Genomic DNA, 19,377 nt, shown 5'->3' on the forward strand with positions numbered 1-19,377 from the left:
TAAAAAAAATATAACATTTAAAAAATGAAAATTGTTCCAAATGGTAATATGGTAATAAGAAAAAAATGAAAAAAAGTGAACAAGCCTAATGTAAATTGTTCCAAATGGTAATATGGTAATAAACTATAAAATTGATAGGCACATGTTAAACGAAAAAGTGGGCGAATATTTGGGCGAGTGAATGGGGCGAGTGCTGCGAACATTTTCGCTTCCAAATTTCGCAACATCTGTCTGTCTGTCCCACGCCTCTCCAACCGAAAGTATTCCACCGACCGACCGACCGAAAGTATTCCACCTACCAACGTTAAAAAATTACAATAAATATTCACACATGCACGTGAAAGGGGTGTTATTTCAAGATCCACTACCGCAATGGCAGCTTTTCCTCATTCGATTGGTAGGTTTGGTATCCTAAGGCGTTACTGGGCAACTTTTCCTTATTTCAATTACTAGGTGGCAACTTTTGCTCGTTCAAGTACTAGGTAGCGTATCCTAAGGCGCAACATCTTTCTGTCCCCCGTCTCTCCAACCGAAAGTATTCCACCGACCGACCGACCGAAAGTATACCACCTACCGACCACTCATCAGTCTCATTACACCTTTTATCCTGAAATATTCCTCTTTTTCCCTATATTAAATCAACAGTATAAATGAAAGAGAGACCTAAAATATAGGGTAATAGAAGGCGAAGGAGCAAAATAAGAAAGCAGTGAGCGAACAAGTGATCAACTAGCCAGCGGCGCTCGAGCTTAATCAGTTTAGGTAAGCGACTCCTCTTTCTTCTATCATCTCTAATTGACTACTTGTACATCATGTTTGGTTTCGATTAGGACCTTGAATAAAAATGATTTCATATGTTAATTAATCAACTAATTAGTGAAAAAAATGACAGTAATAATATTTTAATACTATTTTCACTCCGTGCTTGAAAAATCGCATTTATATGCGGCTAAGTACACATAAATCTAATTCCATTTGTAAGTAGAAATGTAATCAAGTCACATAAATCCGGGTTTATGGAAACCCACTCTAACTTGATAATAAACCAATCCAATAACAACCCGACCCGATTTCTTGCTCACGAGCTTTATTCTACCTGGTCCACTAAGTTTCCTGACTCGTTTTAAATGTCACAAAAAAAAAAAAAATCCACAAAATGAATATTTATTGTATTTTTTTGCTAATTCACCTAAGTGCAGATCGGGTATTTAGAACCCAACCCCATCTTAAACCTATTAGGGTGTGTTTGGTACGTCGGATTGGTCAGAATTGGCCAGGACACAGTCCCAGTTTGATGTTTAATTTATCATTTAGAGATCGGGACAAACTTAACCTTAACAGTAAAATTAACCTAATCGATTGGGACACATCTGACTCGTCTCTCCCCCGGGTCATTTTTGTCCCAAACTCAAAAAAGCCCTAGTCTGTTCTCTCGTCGAAGCGTATCGTTGCCTCGCGTGGAAAATCGAATGAAAAATCACATCTGCAACTCTCAGAGAAAGAAACACGATCGATGAGTATGTTTTCTTTTCTGCATCTCTGTATCTGTTTTCTTCTTCCTATGTTATAAGCTTTCTTCTTATCCTTTGAAATGAAAGACCATCTTACTCGATCTGGAAAGGGCTTCGATTTGCAAGTAAACCCCGGATCCAGCCAAGTGTCATCTTCCTCTCTGTTTTATGTTGTCGTGGTGGGTGTGAATTTGAAACCCAATGTCATATCTCGCCGACATATCTTAGAAAAAAAAAATACTTAAAATTTTTACCCAAAAATTGTTATTTTTTCCTCTGCATTTTGGAAAATTTTTTTTTCTCAATTTGTGTTTTCTTTCCAGTTGGGAAAGGGCTTCCATTTGCAATTACCCCAAATTTGCAAGGACCCAGGCAATTGTCTTCCTCTCTGTATGTCGTCGCGGGTGTGGATTTGAAATCCACTTTTCATCTCTCACCGACATTCCTAAAAAGAAAAAAAAAATCCTTACAATTTTTACCAAAATTTGTTTTTTTTTTCTTTGCTTTTTGGAATTTTTTTTTTTTTTTTTTGCAAATTTTGTTTTCTTTCGGGTTGGGTTTATATTCGTTTGGCTTGGGCATTGTTCTTCTTCTTCTTATTTCATTGCAAACAAGGCTTTTCATTGCAAAAGATCGAAGGAGCTCGCCGGACACCTACATCACTCGGACAAATAAACACAGTCGGTGAGTATGGTTCTTACCCTCCATCTCTGGAGCTCTGTATATAATGTTTTCTTCTTTTTCCTTCTATGTCGTGATTTTTCTTCATATGCCAATCTTACTCGATCTAGTATTAGGCAACGAAAACTAGCAAGTAAATCCCGGATTTGAAACCCAAATTTCTTGTTAGAGTAATAGGTTTTAGTTTAATGGATTGCATATATATATATATATATATATTTTATTTGATCTTGTGTGTCTGGTATGTGAAATGGTTCTAGCTTAGTTGTGGTCTTCTTTGTGCTATCTTGATTTGGCCAGTTTGATTGATTGTTCTCATTTGGTGTTGATTTCATCTGTGGTTAGTGTGGTATCTCGGGATTGATTTCAATTTGGAGTGTTCAATGTTGGTTCTGTGTTTAGATATTGGAATGTCATTGCACTTCTTTTTTTTTTTTCTTTTGTTTTTTCTTATGATTATGCGGATATCCATTTGTAGAAGTAATGCTACCTTTCAGCAGATTTTTCATGTACATATTGAGGTTAATTTTAATTATATTGCTTATCATCACTTTAGACTTTATATTTTATATATTTTGCTGAAAGCATTTATTGATTAGCTTAGCAATTTAAAAATGAAGTTTTCGTACCAATGAATATCTTGCCAACAAAACGGACATATAAATATGTAAAGTGGTTTTTAGGTCTCGATCTACGTGGATCTCATGTGCCACCAATGATAATTAATGATGCATCTGCTAATTGCCCATAACACATGTGCTACCAATATATTCAGACTTTGTTTTTAATAATCATTCAGTTTTATGTATGTAGTGTTTGGTATAACTTACTATTATTTAGTTTTATGTAGGTAGTTTTCCCATTATCATGGCAATCAGTTACGCGCGAAATCGGTTGGTTGATCATTGTTCTCCTATTGCATTTTTAATTGCATTGGATTATTCATTTTTGTGAAATGTTTGTGCAAGTATGTCAGTATAAATGTATCATTGCCACTAGCATATCAATTGGTTTTTAAGTATCTGTTGGAATTAATAATTGGGGTATATGGTTTTCACCTAGTATCTAGATTTGCTATATCTTCCTAAGAGCTCTTTTACTACATCATGTTTGCCTTTCCTTTAGACTTTATTCTTAAATACTCTGAATATTGGTTACAACTAAATCTACAGAAAGGACTGAAATAGTGAAATGATATCAATGGATTATACAAATTTTTTTCATTATATTTGGATGATATCAATTACAAAGGGTCCCTCCCCCCCCCCCCCTGCTTCTCTTTTTTGTTTTTTGTTTTTGTTTTTTTTTTTTTTTTGGTGATCAATCCTGCTTACCAAACGCACCCTTAAGGATGTCAATACTCAACCCAGTTGGATTGGATCTCTCAAGCCCAACCCAACTTGACTTAATAATCATTCTCCTTTGTGAGTCTCTACAAACCAAAGTTGATGGAAAATCAAAAAAAAAAAAAAAAAAGAGAAAAAGAAAAATAGTAGAAAAAAATATATTTTTTGGGAAGATATTTTAATTAAGGCTATGTTTATCCGAATGGTCATATGATTTTTTTTCTTTTTTCTTGTGTTTGATGTCTAAAATTTAAAAGTTTTACATTGTAATAGAATATTTTTTGTAAAATGTAAATATTATATCTCTCATCATCACAATTTTAATTAATATTTTTCGTAAAATATACTTGGAAATTATTTATATGTGTTTTTGTTAAAAAAAATAATGGTATAATATTATTTTTTTTCATTTTTAATTATTGGTTTAATTTTATTTTTTCTGATTCTTTATTAAAAAAATAATTATATATTTATTTGTACATATTTGCTTTCATACTATACAACAACAATTTTTAATCATTTTTTAGTAAAATATATTTCAATATTTTTATATTATTATTTATGAAACATACACCTTTATCAAAAATTAATTTTGATAACTTGATGCTAGGTAGCTAAATTTTGAATTAAGTAAAGGGAAATTTAAAAAAAAAAAAAAATTGAAATTATTAAGTATTTTTATATTTAACTCATATGTATATATTTATTAATAATATTTTAATACATATTATTTGGTAAATAAATTTGATAAATATTTTAGTATTTATAATATTAATGCAATCTGTGCCCTCATGTATGTACATATATGTTTTGAATGGTTGGAAAAACATTTTTATTGATAAACAAGCTCTAGAGGTAAAATAGAACCTAGCTTTAGGGTCCCAATTAAGTGGGAGAGAACCACTATAAGTCTTTCTCATATTTTATTTTGTTTACATTTTCAGAATGCAGAAGTTTCTATTGTCAAAAAAAAAAAAAAAAAAAAAGAAGGGAAAAAAAGAAGCAAGATATGGAGTTTGTTACGACTATTGTAATTATTCTCTTGGTCATTGATTTTATTTCTGATGGACGATTCATTGAACTTTGAAATTTCTCAGATATGGGAGACGCTGTGTTTGGCAATCCCATCACAAACTCAACTTTAAAAAGGCTGCCTGAATTTGAAGATGACTATAATATAACAAGCATAGACAGAGCTTGTGTGGCTCTCAATATGAAGAATGCAGAGGAAAAGAACGTCAGAGCTCTCCAGTATTTGGAGATGCTGAAGGAGAAATGTGGTGTTGATCTGGGAACACTTTGCCTACTCTACAATGCCACCGGCGATACTATCAAGTTAGTCACCTACAAGAATTGGTATGGAAATATTGGAGCTTCTCCATATCCAATGGAGATTGCAAATGGACAATGGGGTGCCTTTCTGCATGTTAAAAAGAGTCCAGGGCCTAACTCCGTTGGGGCTGTAGTGTATCGAGGCAAGGACCCAACTGGGGTTGAATGTGATTGGATGGTGTCATTCGACAACCCTGACAATAAAGTTCAGTTGAACACAAAAGTAAGTATTTACAGAATACCCTTCAAACTTTTGAGCCAAATTAATGTGTAATTACTTTATAAAGATTAAAATAGTCTACAATCTATATTTTTCATAATATTTGATGGGATAAAAAAAAAATCTTGGATATCTAAATGATAGTTTAAAAAATAACCCCATAACTTTTCCCAAAAAAAAAAAAAATATATATATATATATACACGGAGATCCAAGTAAAAGCTTGGGTAAAACTTTTTTCTCCTAGGACAACTTAAAAAAAGTGTTTATTTATTATTATTTAGTCATTTTACGATTTTGATAAACAAAAATTGTACAGGCATATACAGAGGTCCGTGAAATAGACCACTTCTTGCTAGATAGCACGTGGGCTACAATATATAACTTGATGCAGTCTAGTGGCTATTTTCATGATAGCACAAAAGACAAAAACAACCAAAAAGGATGCTCCTTATCTGTATCGATTGGTAATGACCATTTCCCTATAGCTGTGGCAGTATTCACCCTACAAGATGTTTGATTTACTACTAAAGTTTAGTCTAATACTACAGCAACTGCGGTACAACTAATACTTTAGAAGGAGCAAATTTTAATAGTAGTGTTGGTTTGGTATTGGAGTGTGTTATATTGCTTTGTATGGTTTGGATTGTGTTATATTGCTTTGTATGGTTTGGATTGTGTTGGATTGTGTTATATTGCTTTGTATGGTTGTGTGATGTGAATGTTGCCATTATGGCTTATCATAAATATTTGTAATATTATTTTATCATATTAGTGTTGGTTTTGTATTGGATTATATTATGTTGGTTTGTATTGTAAAAGTATTTGTAATGTATCAATTGTTAGAATAACAATATCCATTTGATACTTTATTATTTAATTGTGTAAAGAGGTCTATTGAAATCAATCTCTCTTTATCTTTTGGTAGGCCAATTGTACTAAAGAAACCTGATCATACCTCTTTCTATGTAAACCCATCTCTAATTTTAAATATATTATTAGTTATTATTATTATATTCTGTGTGTTATAAATAAGATATGGGGTCACTGTTTTGGAAGAAAGCCGTCTTAGTTTAACTTAGAAAGAAAGAGGGAAGGTTGAGAGAGTTGTTTTCACAGTGGTCTCTATCACATGCTTTATTGCAGGTTCTATAACAATTAAAGATCCATGATAGGAACTTCCAATCAATCTACAACTAATGATATATACTAAATGTGAAGTCCCACATCGATTGGAAAGGGGAACGAAGCATGGCTTATAAGCGTGTGGATACCTTTCCCTTGCAGACGCGTTCCCATGAGGGAAAGTATAATCGTGAGGGGTAGGATTTGGCTCACCACCTAGCTTCCAAAGCGGACAATATCTCGGTTGGGCCTGGGAGGCCCGGGCCAGTGGGACTGGCAGGTAGGGGTTGTAAGAGGATTCCCCAGGCCCAAAGAGGATAATATCTACATGTGCGTGGTCTAGGCTGGGCTGTTACAGATGGTATCAGAGCTAGTACCTGGATCGATGTGCCAGCGAGGACGCTGGGCCCCAAGGGGGGAGGATTGTGAAGTCCCACATCGGTTGGAAAGGGGAACGAAGCATGACTTATAAGCGTGTGGATACCTTTCCCTTGCAGACGCGTTTTAAATCCTTGAGGGCTGGTTTTAAGAGGATTTTCCAAGCCCAAAGAGGACAATATCTGCATGCGGGTGGTCTGGACTGGGCTGTTACAAATGGTATCAGAGCTAGTACCCGGATCGGTGTGCCAGCGGGGACGCTGGGCCCCAAGGGGGAAGGATTGTGAAGTCCCACATCGGTTGGAAAGGGGAACGAAGCATGGCTTATAAGCATGTGGATACCTTTCCCTTGCAGACGCGTTCCCATGAGGGAAAGTAAAACTGTGAGGGGTAGGATTGGGCTCACCACCTAGCTTCCAAAGCAGACAATATCTCGGTTAGGCCTGGGTTGGAAGAGGATTCCCCCTAACCACTGAGATGCATTTTAAACCCTTGAGGGCTGGATTGTAAGAGGATTCTCCAGGTCCAAAGAGGACAATATCTGCATGCGGGTGGTCTGGGCTGGGCTGTTACACTAAAACTATTGATATGTGGCATTGAATAATATAAGATCTAGAAGGATAATAAATTTTTTGTTGTATATACTTTGGATTATTCTCATATAAAATGTACCATCAATATCAAAACTAAATAAAAAGTGCTGCAATGTATTTGGTGTTAAGCTATATTACAATACATTATCTAAGCAACTGCGGCAACAAAGTTTAGTAACTTGGAGAGAAATTAATGTGAAAAGGTTATGGAGAACCTACATTTTATTTATAAATAAATAAATAAAAAGAATACAGCTAAAGAAACCACTTCAAAGGGACAGCAAGACGTTCACAAAAGATAAAGAAAATAACAACTGCAGAAAAAGAAAATTCTCAGTATCAAATCCAAATCCAGTGAAAGGACAATTGGAAACACGCCAACAAGGCCAACCCTAAAAAAATAAAATTGTTCAGTATATTTATATTGAAGCAATTTGAAAAAAAAAAAGAAGGTTTAAATATCATCTGGAGCTCTTAAGGTGTGCCATAATTACACTTGGACTAAATAATTTTGAAAATTCATTATTAACCTTATTTAATGCTTTGAAATTCATCACTAACCATCCTGTAGACAATGTTCCACACTCTTCCATGTTTGAAGTCTTAGTTTGAATAATTGTAATGACCCAAAAAAAAAAAAAAATTCTGTTTATGATGGTCCCCTTTGGATAATCGAGATGGCAATTATCATTGGTGATATTTATCATGGTTAAAAATATGGTTCTAAAATTTCCTCTCCCCAATTTTTTTTTAAAAAAACAAACTATTTATAAAAATTTATTTTCCGTCTTTGAAAATGATTACATTTTTCCTACTTTAATGGGGGTGTGTGTGTAATGAATTATATGATTAAATTCGATATTAAATGTAATTTTCCTTTTTTTTTTTTTGGAAGAAATACAAAAATATATAATTTTTCATTCTTTTAAAAGTAAGATGAATATCCAATGTTTTTTAGAAATCATAATAATGCTTTAAAAGGCGTTTATGAGGCATACTCCTAGATGTGCCTTGAGGCAGAGCATTCGAAAATTACTTCGAGGTGCAAAATTTTAAACGAAACACCTAAAAAGCATTCACCTTATACTATCAACTGCACAGCCCTAAGGTGCTTTTCGAAACACTTTGGAAGTGTTCGCGTGGGAGTAAAAGTGCCCTTTTTTTTGTTTCTTTTTTTTGGCTTAATTAGACAAGCGTGCAAAAGCATAATATTTACTTTTATAAAAAGTAAAAAAGAAAAAATGTAACATTCCAATCTGATAAAATTCTCTCAATTTGAATTTTTGACCAAATTTGATTGGAGTTGATCAGGTTGATCAAGTCACTACAAAAAATTCACCTTTTATCAACAAAAGAATATTGTCAGCAAAAACATAAAATTCGGTAAATGTTTAACCGACGAAAATAAATTCATTGGCGTCATTGAACCTCGTTAGCGTTTCGAAATATGCCTCATCTGCAATTGTATTTATCGACAAATTTTTAATTTTTGCTGGCTAAAATTTTTGCCAACAAAAGTTTAGTTTTCTCACCAAAAACTATTCCCAACGAATCTAAAATTGTCAGTAAAAGGTTTTGGCGACAAAATATAGCATATGGAAAACTGGTGAAAATATAATTAGCAACAAAATTATTTTGTCGAAAATTACTAATTTGCCATCAAAGCTAATTCGTCGCCAATGGTAGTTTTAGTGACGAAATACTTTTAGTCGGAAATAAATAATTTGCCGTCAAAATGGCTTTCCGCAGCAATAATTGATTTGCTGTCAAAATGAGATTCGTCGGCAAGAGATTCTTTAGCGACGAAACTGTTTGGTCGGCAATAATTATTATTGCCGTCAAAAGTGAATTCGTCCGTAAAGGTTGTTTTAGTGACAAAAGTGTTTTGATTGTAAATGTCTTTTAGCGATAAAATTTTTTACAGTAATAATTTGTTTACCGTCAAAATTATTTTGTCGACAAAGGTCAATCTGATTTTTTTTTTAAAATTTTATTTTAATTTTATTTCCCTATAATTTTTTTCGATTATTTTTAGTAACATAAATATTACAAAAAATATTCACATGGTATAAAAATAATTAAACAAAAGAGATAGTTCTTACCATTTATGATATGAACATATATGTTACTAAAATTTATAAATCTACTACAATAAAATATACTAACATATATGAACATCAAAGATAATAAAAAACCCATCTATTTGGGCATAGATGAAAAAATGTGGCATGGTTAAAATAACAATGCCTATTGGAAACCAACATTATATGACAAAATATATATTTTGTCCTACATACATATCAACATTATCTAACAACAAAATCATTAGTATGTATCTAACACTTTCTATTTAGTGAATCTTCTATTTAATGTATTTAACAGCATACTGTACACCTCAAGGCTTTTAAAAACTTGCCTAAATGTTTAAGCTAGGTCTCTAAAATAATGGATACAAATGTGGCCTTACATGCCAAGCAATTCCAATAGCTTCAACTGTTAGAAGTTAGTCCAACTACATCTATATAACTGACCATTCATAGTTTGTCTTCTATGAAGAACAAGCAATTCATATGAAAAAGTTAAAATCAATACAAAAGGTTAAGGGGAGGATAAGAAATCCTCAAAAAACAAAAGAACACAAAAAAAAAAAAACAAAATAAATAAACAAAACAGAAACATCAAGACAACAACAAAGACCTATAAACACATAAAAAAAAAAGAATATACAAAAATATTGATTTCCTCTCTATGAAAGGTTATTTCTATAAATATATATCTTAAAAAGTTTAGATGATAAGATTCTAACCTCAAAAGTGCATCCGTCAATGTAAGTGCTTTTGCACTTGCTTCTACAATCAGTGATGGTGCCTAAATGAAATTAAATAAGACATAAAACAAAAATCACATCTAGCCACCGCATACACATACACATCATCATAAGAGTTCTTCGCTTATGTGTTACCAAAGAAAAAGAGCAGACTCAAAATATTAGCAAATAAATCTATCAATATGTGTTACCACAAGGTGTACATATTCATCCAGAAAAAAGTAATTCTCATATTAATTGAAAAAAAGAAGAAGAAGGAAGATGGCATGATTTTGGTGATTATGGCGCTAAAGTGAAAAAGAGCAATTCGTATATTCTCTAAGTTTCTGCCAGAGCATTGAAAAATGAAGATGAACATCAAATACCTAGTTAAAGGTTTCTTAAATATGAGTGGGAGGCTGATGAGATTGTCCCCAATACTCTTGTCGTTTTAAGTAGTTTCATATGGCATCGGGAGTTTATTATGTAACACCCCGTACCAAAAATACACATAATTAAATAAGTTTGACTAAGTTTGACCAAGTGAACAATATGTGGGTCCGAGTTGACTTTTTCAACAGTTAATATTTTTTGTTTGACTGAGGTACCATTGTATAGATCTCGTCATTATGAGTTCATAGACTAGCGGCACGCCAAATTCCAAGTTACGGATAAAAGGTTATGGTTATGAGAAGTTTTAAACATAAGTTTTATATCAGTGTCCAAACCAATCTCCAATTTTTATCTGTTAGTGGTTTAGGCTCTATATAAGCCTCGGTAAGTGTGCCAAATAGGAAGAAAAGCCCAAAAATACCCATTTTCTCTCCAAAAACCCGAGAAAAACACCCCAGACCCACGGGCTCCAACCGACCATTTTTACCTCCAACCGGGTTTACGCGGTTTGACCCATCTGTGGCCACCACCTTGCTACACACGCCAGCCATAGAGGAGTGGGGGACGGAGACGAGCTCGGCCGCAAAATTTCACGGCCACCGATCGCTGGACGCGCCCAGATCGAGCCAGAGAAGCCCGACGGCCGGAAATTTTCTCCCTCCTCTTTTCTTGTGTTTTTCGGCCAACCCAGCTCGACCCATACATCTATCCCACCATTTTTGACCCCTCTGAGTCCATTTCCATGGTTAGATTGCCCAAAATTCCCACCATTTGAGAGATCTCTCAAGTTCAAGTTCGGCCGAACCTTTACATCAATTTTCCGGTCACCGGAGGTGTCATCGGACCAAGGTAAAACCACTGGTGAACTTCTTGTCTCTTGGGCTTTCTGTTGACATATAATTGTGAAATTTGGAGGTCGTTTGATAATTTTCCTATTTTTGGGGTTATTTGGTTAATTTTTGGAGAAATTGGGACTGTGTTTGGACGATTTTGGATAAATTTGTTAGAATTGAAGTTAGATTAGTGAAATTGGATAATATTAGGACCTAATTAGGGGTTCAATTTCAAAATATTAGGCTCCGAGTGAAAATCCCCAATTTTGGGTATCGGGTCCTAAGGACACGAGGTATAATTGGACTGTCCAGTGTCCAATTTATGTAATTTTATAGTACTATAAATTATTTGGAGACATTTGGGTCACACAAGTGTCTCTAGTTTAGTTGTTTGGAGCCTAAGGAATATTTTGTTATATTACAGGCACTCGAGTTGAGCCTGGAGGTGATCCTGTAGAGGAGTAGGCGTGAGCATCTACAGTACTGTGAGTGGTTATATTATTTTTAAATGATTTGGGTATATAGTATAGTATATATGTGGTTTAAATATTTTACATATATATCATTTGATTGGAATGTTGTTTTATGCGTATATAAATATTTGCTTCACATATATGTGTTATCATTTTATATGACTTTTGATAATATTTTAAGTGATTTTCAATTTTAATGGGTCCATAAATGGACTTGTGGTATTTAAATATCTTGGTAATTAAATTGAGATTTTAAATCATTTTGGAAACTATTTGGTTTAAGAAACCAGATTGAAAATCATATAATTTTAAGCACGATCAAATATTTTATAATTTTATGTGCTTAAAATTGGTTTATAGTGAATATATTTCACTGTGGTATTTCTGGCTTTCGTATGAAATGATGTTTTGAGATTTTGAAGGATTTAATTAAGCGGTGGAAGTTTAAATGTTAAATTATAATTTATGATACAGTATTGTTTGAAAAAGTATATATATACAATCTTACAAGATTGTTTCATGTATACTATATTGGTTATTTTAAATTGATGTACCATGTAATGCCAATACCTTGGATCAGTATTATATTATATTATATTACCGCACGCTGGGTTTACCATGGTGCCGTGAGGTTGGTTTCATCCAATGGTCATCTATTATTACCACGGACTGTGAGGTCGGGTTTATCCGACGATTTATTATTATTACCACGGTGCCGTGAGGTTGGTTTCATCTAACGGTCATCTATTATTACCACGGACTGTGAGGTCGGGTTTATCCGATGGTTTATTATTATTACCACGGTGCCATGAGGTTTGTTTCATCCAACGGTTATCTATTATTAGCACGGACTGTGAGGTCGGGTTTATCCGACGGTTTATTATTATTGCCACGGTGCCTTGAGGTGGGTATCATCCAACGGTTTATTATTGCCACGGACCGTGAGGTTAGGTACGTCCCGACAGTTATTTATTATTTCCACGACACCGTTCATATATTGAGGGTCATGAGGTGGGTGTATACCATGGTTTGTATATTTGTACATCGTATGGTACACTGTATATGTTTGTATATATTGTTGATTTACAAATATTGTGGTGATTTCTGTACTTTCATATTTATTTGGTGGAACTGTATTTATTATAGTGTATGCTCAAATGTTTATATCTTGATTTGAGACATTTCATAATATTACAATAGCATCAATTTTTATGATATTAATTGGGGTAAAAGTTTGAGTTTTGGTGAAATGATTTTAAATGGGGAACTTTTCAAAAGAGTGGAACGAGAGGTCTTGAGAGAAAGATTTTTTAAAAGTAAATCATTATTTTTCTATTATACTATGCCACTCACTGAGATCCTTTATCTCACGTTTTATTGTTTTAAATTCGTTCCCCTAGGCCCAAGCGGCTACTAGCAATCTACCTCGCGCACAGCTTACCGCTTGTTTCCTTCCACTACAGCAACCGTATTTTATCCTTTCTTTACCTATTGTTATCTTCTGGACTTATTTATTACTTATTTGTACTCATAGACCTTGTTGACACTCTTAGAATGCTCTGATTTTAAATATGCTCATGTGTGTTGTTATGGCCTGTAGTACAGTAGGCTGGTTGTGGACTCATATATATATATATATGTATATATTTGAGGTATTAATGTTAATGCTGGTGTTGATTATCTACGTTGTAAGGTGAGGTTCCATTAGATATTTTCTAGAGATTCTCCAATGGGACTTCACTAGGCGGGATCACCCGGGAGGTCCTGAGAGGGTTCCCGGGGCGGGTCCTGTCACTTATGTAATGCAGGTTCTACTAGCTAGAAAGTTCAATTTGAGGGGTAATGTAAGTGCTTGGCCAACATTTATTCCCATGAACATCAATGAAATGTTAGCCTAATATGTGCTATAGAATACTTGCTAATATGTTGGGCCAATGGCATGTGTATCTGGTAAATAATCTTTGACTGAATAAAATGTTGAATAGGACTTAATTGAAAGAACAAGGTATTAGAGGGCTGGAAATTAATTCGGTACTAATATCCTTCATCTGACCATGATTTTGACCAGGTTAACCTTCTTTTGGTGTATTCCTTTGTCTCTCTGTTGGTTTGTCTACTCTGAGGCCAACATTATCTGTATACACAATGACCATTGGAAAGTTTCTCTATATATAGCTGGGAAATAATTTGTTTCTCAACACAAAAAGCTAAGAAGAAAAGGAATATATAAGTCAGCTATCCCTTAGAGTTCCCCTGACCGCTTCAATGGAACTCTTAATCCTCAGACTTAGACTAACTCTATATATGCATTATCATTCAAGATTGGGATATTTTAAATTTAAGCTTAAACCTAACTTACATTATCAAGTCTGATTATCCAAAAGGCATAAACAGTAGCAGGCACAACGACAACAGTGGAAAATGGCAGACAACAATAGTTGAGAGAAAATAGTAGCAGCAGCAGGAGAAAAAAACAAAGAGGTAAAATGAGACAAATTAAACAATGACCAATCATTAATTGACATAGATCCAACTCCCATACATAGAGGAATAAAGGTATTGATCAATGACCAAATGGAAGATGGTGACTTCCCTCAGTAGGAAATCACTGGAGTTTTTATGAGGAACTGCAGATTAAACTACTTTTCATATAAAAATACACGCTGGCGCAATGAGTAGGCAATACACGTTGACACTCCTAATTTATAGTTTTCTTCAAAGGGCTTGTATTTATGTAAAGAGAATTTAGATTTAATATACTCAGACACATTCAAGACCTATAATAGGTTAAGCTTTGGCTCAAGTTGGGATTCATGCATATATTAAGGCCTATTCTGGTATAGACTCGTCTATCTTCTTTAAGTATAATAAAAGTTTATAATGTCTCCTTCTAATTACACAACAAGAGTTAGATATATGTCCATATTAATATTTTAATATTAAAATATGCATACATTTTGCCTTGACTTGATTCCATGACCTATTAGTGACATCAATTGAGTTCAAGAAGTGTTGAACCCATTTCATGCTGTCTGAAATCCAGAAATGTAGTAAAACAACTACCCGGGTCCATATCGGCCTCTACTACTTGGATGCTTACAACAGGGTTTGAATCTTTGGGTATTAACAAAACCTTTTGAGAATTGATAACTCGTTGTATGAAGCCAGTCAGATTGCTCTTAAATCTCTTAGCTTGTGTCCTAATGATTGATCCGGTCTTCAACTGTATAGGATCAGCATCCCGGTGGGTCGGTTGTATGGGTAGAGACAGATTTTCATCACATATACTTTTATGATGGAGTCATTGGTTTTTTCCAAAAAAAAAAAAAAAAAAAAAGGACACTTAAAAGCCTAGGCGTACTCAGGCGAAACCTAAGAGTAGAAAGGTATTTTTATTTTTATGATTATTTTAATTATTTTAAAACTATGAAATAAAAAAAGGTACATACTTTGAAAATTGAAAGTTAAAATCTATATAAGTTTATATCACCTAATGCATACATTAAAATAAATTTACATACAACTAATCATAATAAATTCAGAAAATTTCATAATTTTTAAGCTTTCAACATAAAATTAATTTATTAATAATTTATAATTAAACAATTTAAATATTATTATAATTTATCTCTTGCTGTATTTTTTATTTAATTCTAATTCATTATATTGTCCATCTAACTTATCTTCAATGTCATTGATACAAAATCAATTTTTGTTTTTTTACTCCTTTAGTTTAACTTGAGCACGGAGCTTTTCATATGTTTTTAACTCTTTTTTCTTTAAAAAAATATATTAACTTTTAAAAAATTAATTTTGAAAAGGCTCACGTCTTTTCCGTTGAGCAACTTCTTTCCATGCTAGCCCATATGCAAGGCTTTTTTCCCCTTTTTTTTTTTTTTTTCATGTCTCATGCCTAAGCCCTGGTTTTTTAGTGCCTTTTAGAACACTGTTTAATAATTTACCAAATTGAACTATTATATGATATATCATATAGTTACAAATAATGCTCTATCATTAACAGTACACTACGCGAAAATAGCGATTTAGCGATGCAAAAAAAAAAAAAAGTAAAACGAAATATACAGAGACACATTATACCACGTCGCTTAATGCTCTGTCGCTAAAAATATTAGATACACAGCGACGTATGAGAAAAGGTCGCTAAAAATGGAGAAACAGCGACGCTGTAAAACCTATGTCGCTAAATATAGATGAAACAGCGACATTATATATACATCGCTAAATGTTAGGATTTTTAGCGACATTTAAAATACTATGTCTCTGTTTTGGCAAATATACGCGTCGCTAAATGTTAGACTTTTAGCGACAAGTTTAATTGTACGTCGCTATTGAGGAAATTAATATGTCGCTATATATATTGATGTTTAACCTTTAGCGACCTTTATTTTGTGTCGCTAAATACTATCGTCGCTAAAAGTTAATTGGCGACATTTATGTTATGCGTCGCTAAATGTGTCATGCGTCGCCCTTTTTGCTTTTTGTATATTTTTTTCTATTTTTTATTTTTTAATTTGTTAGGGTTTAGTTTATTTTATTTTATTATATTTATTTTTAGGAATTGTGTGAAAATTGATTAGAAATTATCAATACCAAAAAATTAAAATAATAAAAATACCAAAATAACTAAAATTATCTTGATCGAAAGTATATGGAATACAAAAATTGCATAAAAAATATTTTCATAACAAAATAATTATCAAATAAATTAAATATTATTTCATGAACTAGTTTTTGAATTGGTAACTATTGAACTATTGTATATGCGAAAGCAAAAGCAATATTAATTAAATCTCCATGAATGCATATTCGTTGAGATGGAAGTTGACATCCTCTTGTTGAATATATTACACCCTCATAGTACTGCATGAAAAAATTAATAAAATTATAAACACTTATGCAAAATAAAAAAATATTAATTATTAAAAAGTAATTTAGTAGATGATATAGAGAATATTACCGTTGTTTCTTAGGCAAGCAAATAAAAAAATTAATTAAATGTCATAAATATTACTTCGACCATAAGTTAATAAATTTACTTACCAATTTATTTAGAAGGTAGTTTTACTTACCATGGAGATCTCCATGAATTGCATACTCATTGAGATGGATTGTGAGCCGTCGTAGTATCGCCCAAAACATCTTCTTCAACCAATTCTTCAACAAAAGTATGATATTGTGTGGAGTTAAAACAACAGACCATCTCGAATCAAAACAATGTTAAGCAATATCACAAACAAAATATCTACAAAAGCAAGATTAAGAAAATTTAACAAAACTATTCTATGGTTAATATGAAAAAAAATTTTAAAAATAAAAAAACTCAACCCACCACATGCAATTGCCAACAACAACGAAAAAAGAAGAAACCCAACCCACAACGAGGGTGACACAGAGAAACTCGGCTTTCTGACGGCAACGTAGGCAAATGACAAATGAAATTTGAAATATCTCACTCTTCAAGTCCCTCTTAGGTTGTTTCCAAATCTAATATTTATTAGATAGAGTACTTGATGTAGTTTAGAAAATAAAAGAGATTCAAAAGCCCGCGTACAAATTTCAAAACGCGCCAAAATTTTCAGAAAAATTGCAAAAAAGACGACAAAACAGACGATGCAATTGTTTCTGGTAACGTCGCCTGTTCTCCTTTTATTTTTTTTTTTGTTATTTAATTATTTTTTTCTTTGTTCATCTGCAAATAAATATTAAAAATAATTATAAAAAATGTGAAGCAAAAATGCTAAGATAGTTGTTTAATCTTTTTGTTTTTCAAGTATAGCTTAGTTATTCTTAAAATTTGCAAGTCTTTTAAATTGTTTTTTTTTTTTTTATTAGATAGAGTACTTGATGTAGTTTAGAAAATAAAAGAGATTCAAAAGCCCGCGTACAAATTTCAAAACGCGCCAAAATTTTCAGAAAAATGGCAAAAAAGGTGACAGAACAGACGATGCAATTGTTTCTGGTAGCGTCGCCTGTTCCCCTTTTATTTTTTATTTTTGTTATTTAATTATTTTTTTTCTTTGTTTATCTACAAATAAATATTAAAAATAATTATAAAAAATGTGAAGCAAAAATACTAAGATAGTTGTTTAATTTTTTTGTTTTTCAAGTATAGCTTAGTTATTCTTAAAATTTGCAAGTCTTTTAAATTGTTTTTTTTTTTTAAATGAGGGAACAAGAGACGTAATAACCCTCTGATTACGTCGCTTGTTATTGTTATTCTCTAATTATTTTGTTTCTTAAACATAGTTTATTTTCTGTTTAAAATTGTAAAATTTTAAATTGTAGATTTTTTTTTTCAAAAAATGGAACAAAATAAAACAAAAAATAATAGGCGACGCAATTTGCTACGATTGCGTCGCCTGTTCCATTTTTTCCTTTTATTTTGTTATTTCATTTTTTTCTTTTTTCATCAGCAAATAAATAATAAAAATAATTCTAAAAAGTATGAAGCAAATATCTGTTATTTTGTTATTTCATTATTCACATATATGTGTATATACGAAACACAAATATCTAAAGATCTAAGATAGGGTATACCAAATATTGAGTACTAATACAACAAGGACTTATTGATCAATTTATCTAAATAAGTATATTAAATGAGCTATACTTTCAGTCATGTGTTTGTGCTTCAATGATAGTTTATCTGATTTTACAAGATACATTCCTACAAATATGTAAGTCTTTAAATTGTATTTTGGCTTTTTAAACAAATAGAAAAAAAAAGAAAAGGAAAAGGCGATGCAATATTGCCTGATTGCGTCGCCTGTTGCATTCAGTGATTATTTTTATTATCGTTCTCTAATTATTTTATTTCTCAAACACATTTTATTTTGTATTTAAACTTGCAAGTATGTAAATTGTTTTTTTTTTTTTTACAAAAAAATTGAACAAATTAAAAAAAAAATTGACCAGGCGACGCAATTCCTCCTAATTGCGTCGCCTGTTTCCTATAATATTTATATTTATTGTTGTTCTCTTTTTATTTTGTTTCTTAAGAAAAAACTATTTTCTATTTCAATTTGCAAGTATGTAAACTATATTTTTGTTTTTTAAAAAAAAGGGAACGAATAAAAAAAAATGTAATAGGCGACGCAGTATTAAAACATTGCGTCGCCTATTCCCTTTTAAATAACAAAAATACTGTTTCAAATAATTGAAATTTAATAAGAAAATAATTTGTACTTAAAAAAAAAACTAAATAAATAATTAATATTTTATTCATATTTTTATTAACTCCTTATTAAAATTTTCAAAATAATTAAATTTATCACAATATTTTTATTTCCTATCTATTAAATATATATTAACTATTTATTAAATTATTAATTTTAAAATAATAAAATTATTATATAAGTTAATATTTCATTTATTGGAAATATTAGTTTTCTATGCCTATATTTATTTTAAATTTATTATTTATAAATTATTTTGTATGAATTTATCTATCAAATAATCCTAATTTGATAAAACCAAAAACAAGCGACGCACTATTAAAACATTGTGTCGCCGATTCCCTTTTAAATAACAAAAATACTATTTAAAATAATTAAAATTTAATAAGAAAATAATTTGTACTTAAAAAAAAATAAATAAATAATTAATATATTTAATTAATATTTTATTCATATATTTATTAACTCTTTATTAAAATTTTCAAAATAA

The 19,377-nt window shown here is 31.8% G+C and overlaps 1 protein-coding gene across 3 annotated transcripts; it reads left to right on the forward strand.

The window, feature by feature from the left end:
* Positions 1-381: 381 nt before the first annotated feature.
* On the forward strand, positions 382-6,104 carry LOC107406432 (23 kDa jasmonate-induced protein). Of its 3 annotated transcripts, XM_060814106.1 has the most exons (4): positions 382-762; positions 2,127-2,195; positions 4,636-5,093; positions 5,410-6,104. In XM_060814106.1, the coding sequence occupies exons 3-4, from the start codon at positions 4,638-4,640 to the stop codon at positions 5,608-5,610; spliced, it is 657 nt and encodes a 218-aa protein (XP_060670089.1). In that variant the 5' UTR covers positions 382-762; positions 2,127-2,195; positions 4,636-4,637; the 3' UTR covers positions 5,611-6,104. The 3 variants fall into 3 exon arrangements, with proteins under 3 accessions (XP_060670089.1, XP_060670088.1, XP_060670087.1); XM_060814105.1 differs by lacking the exon at positions 2,127-2,195 and having other exon boundaries at positions 385-762; XM_060814104.1 differs by lacking the exons at positions 382-762; positions 2,127-2,195 and adding an exon at positions 1,183-1,517.
* The last annotated feature ends 13,273 nt before the right edge of the window (positions 6,105-19,377 follow it).

This window comes from Ziziphus jujuba, chromosome 2, assembly GCF_031755915.1.
Source record: "Ziziphus jujuba cultivar Dongzao chromosome 2, ASM3175591v1".
NCBI classification, from domain to species: domain Eukaryota; kingdom Viridiplantae; phylum Streptophyta; class Magnoliopsida; order Rosales; family Rhamnaceae; genus Ziziphus; species Ziziphus jujuba.

Excerpts from the sequence above, each read along its gene's own strand:
- LOC107406432 (XM_060814104.1), top strand. Across the intron at positions 5,094-5,409 it reads AAGTTCAGTTGAACACAAAA|GCATATACAGAGGTCCGTGA; the intron begins GTAAGTATTTAC and ends AAAATTGTACAG.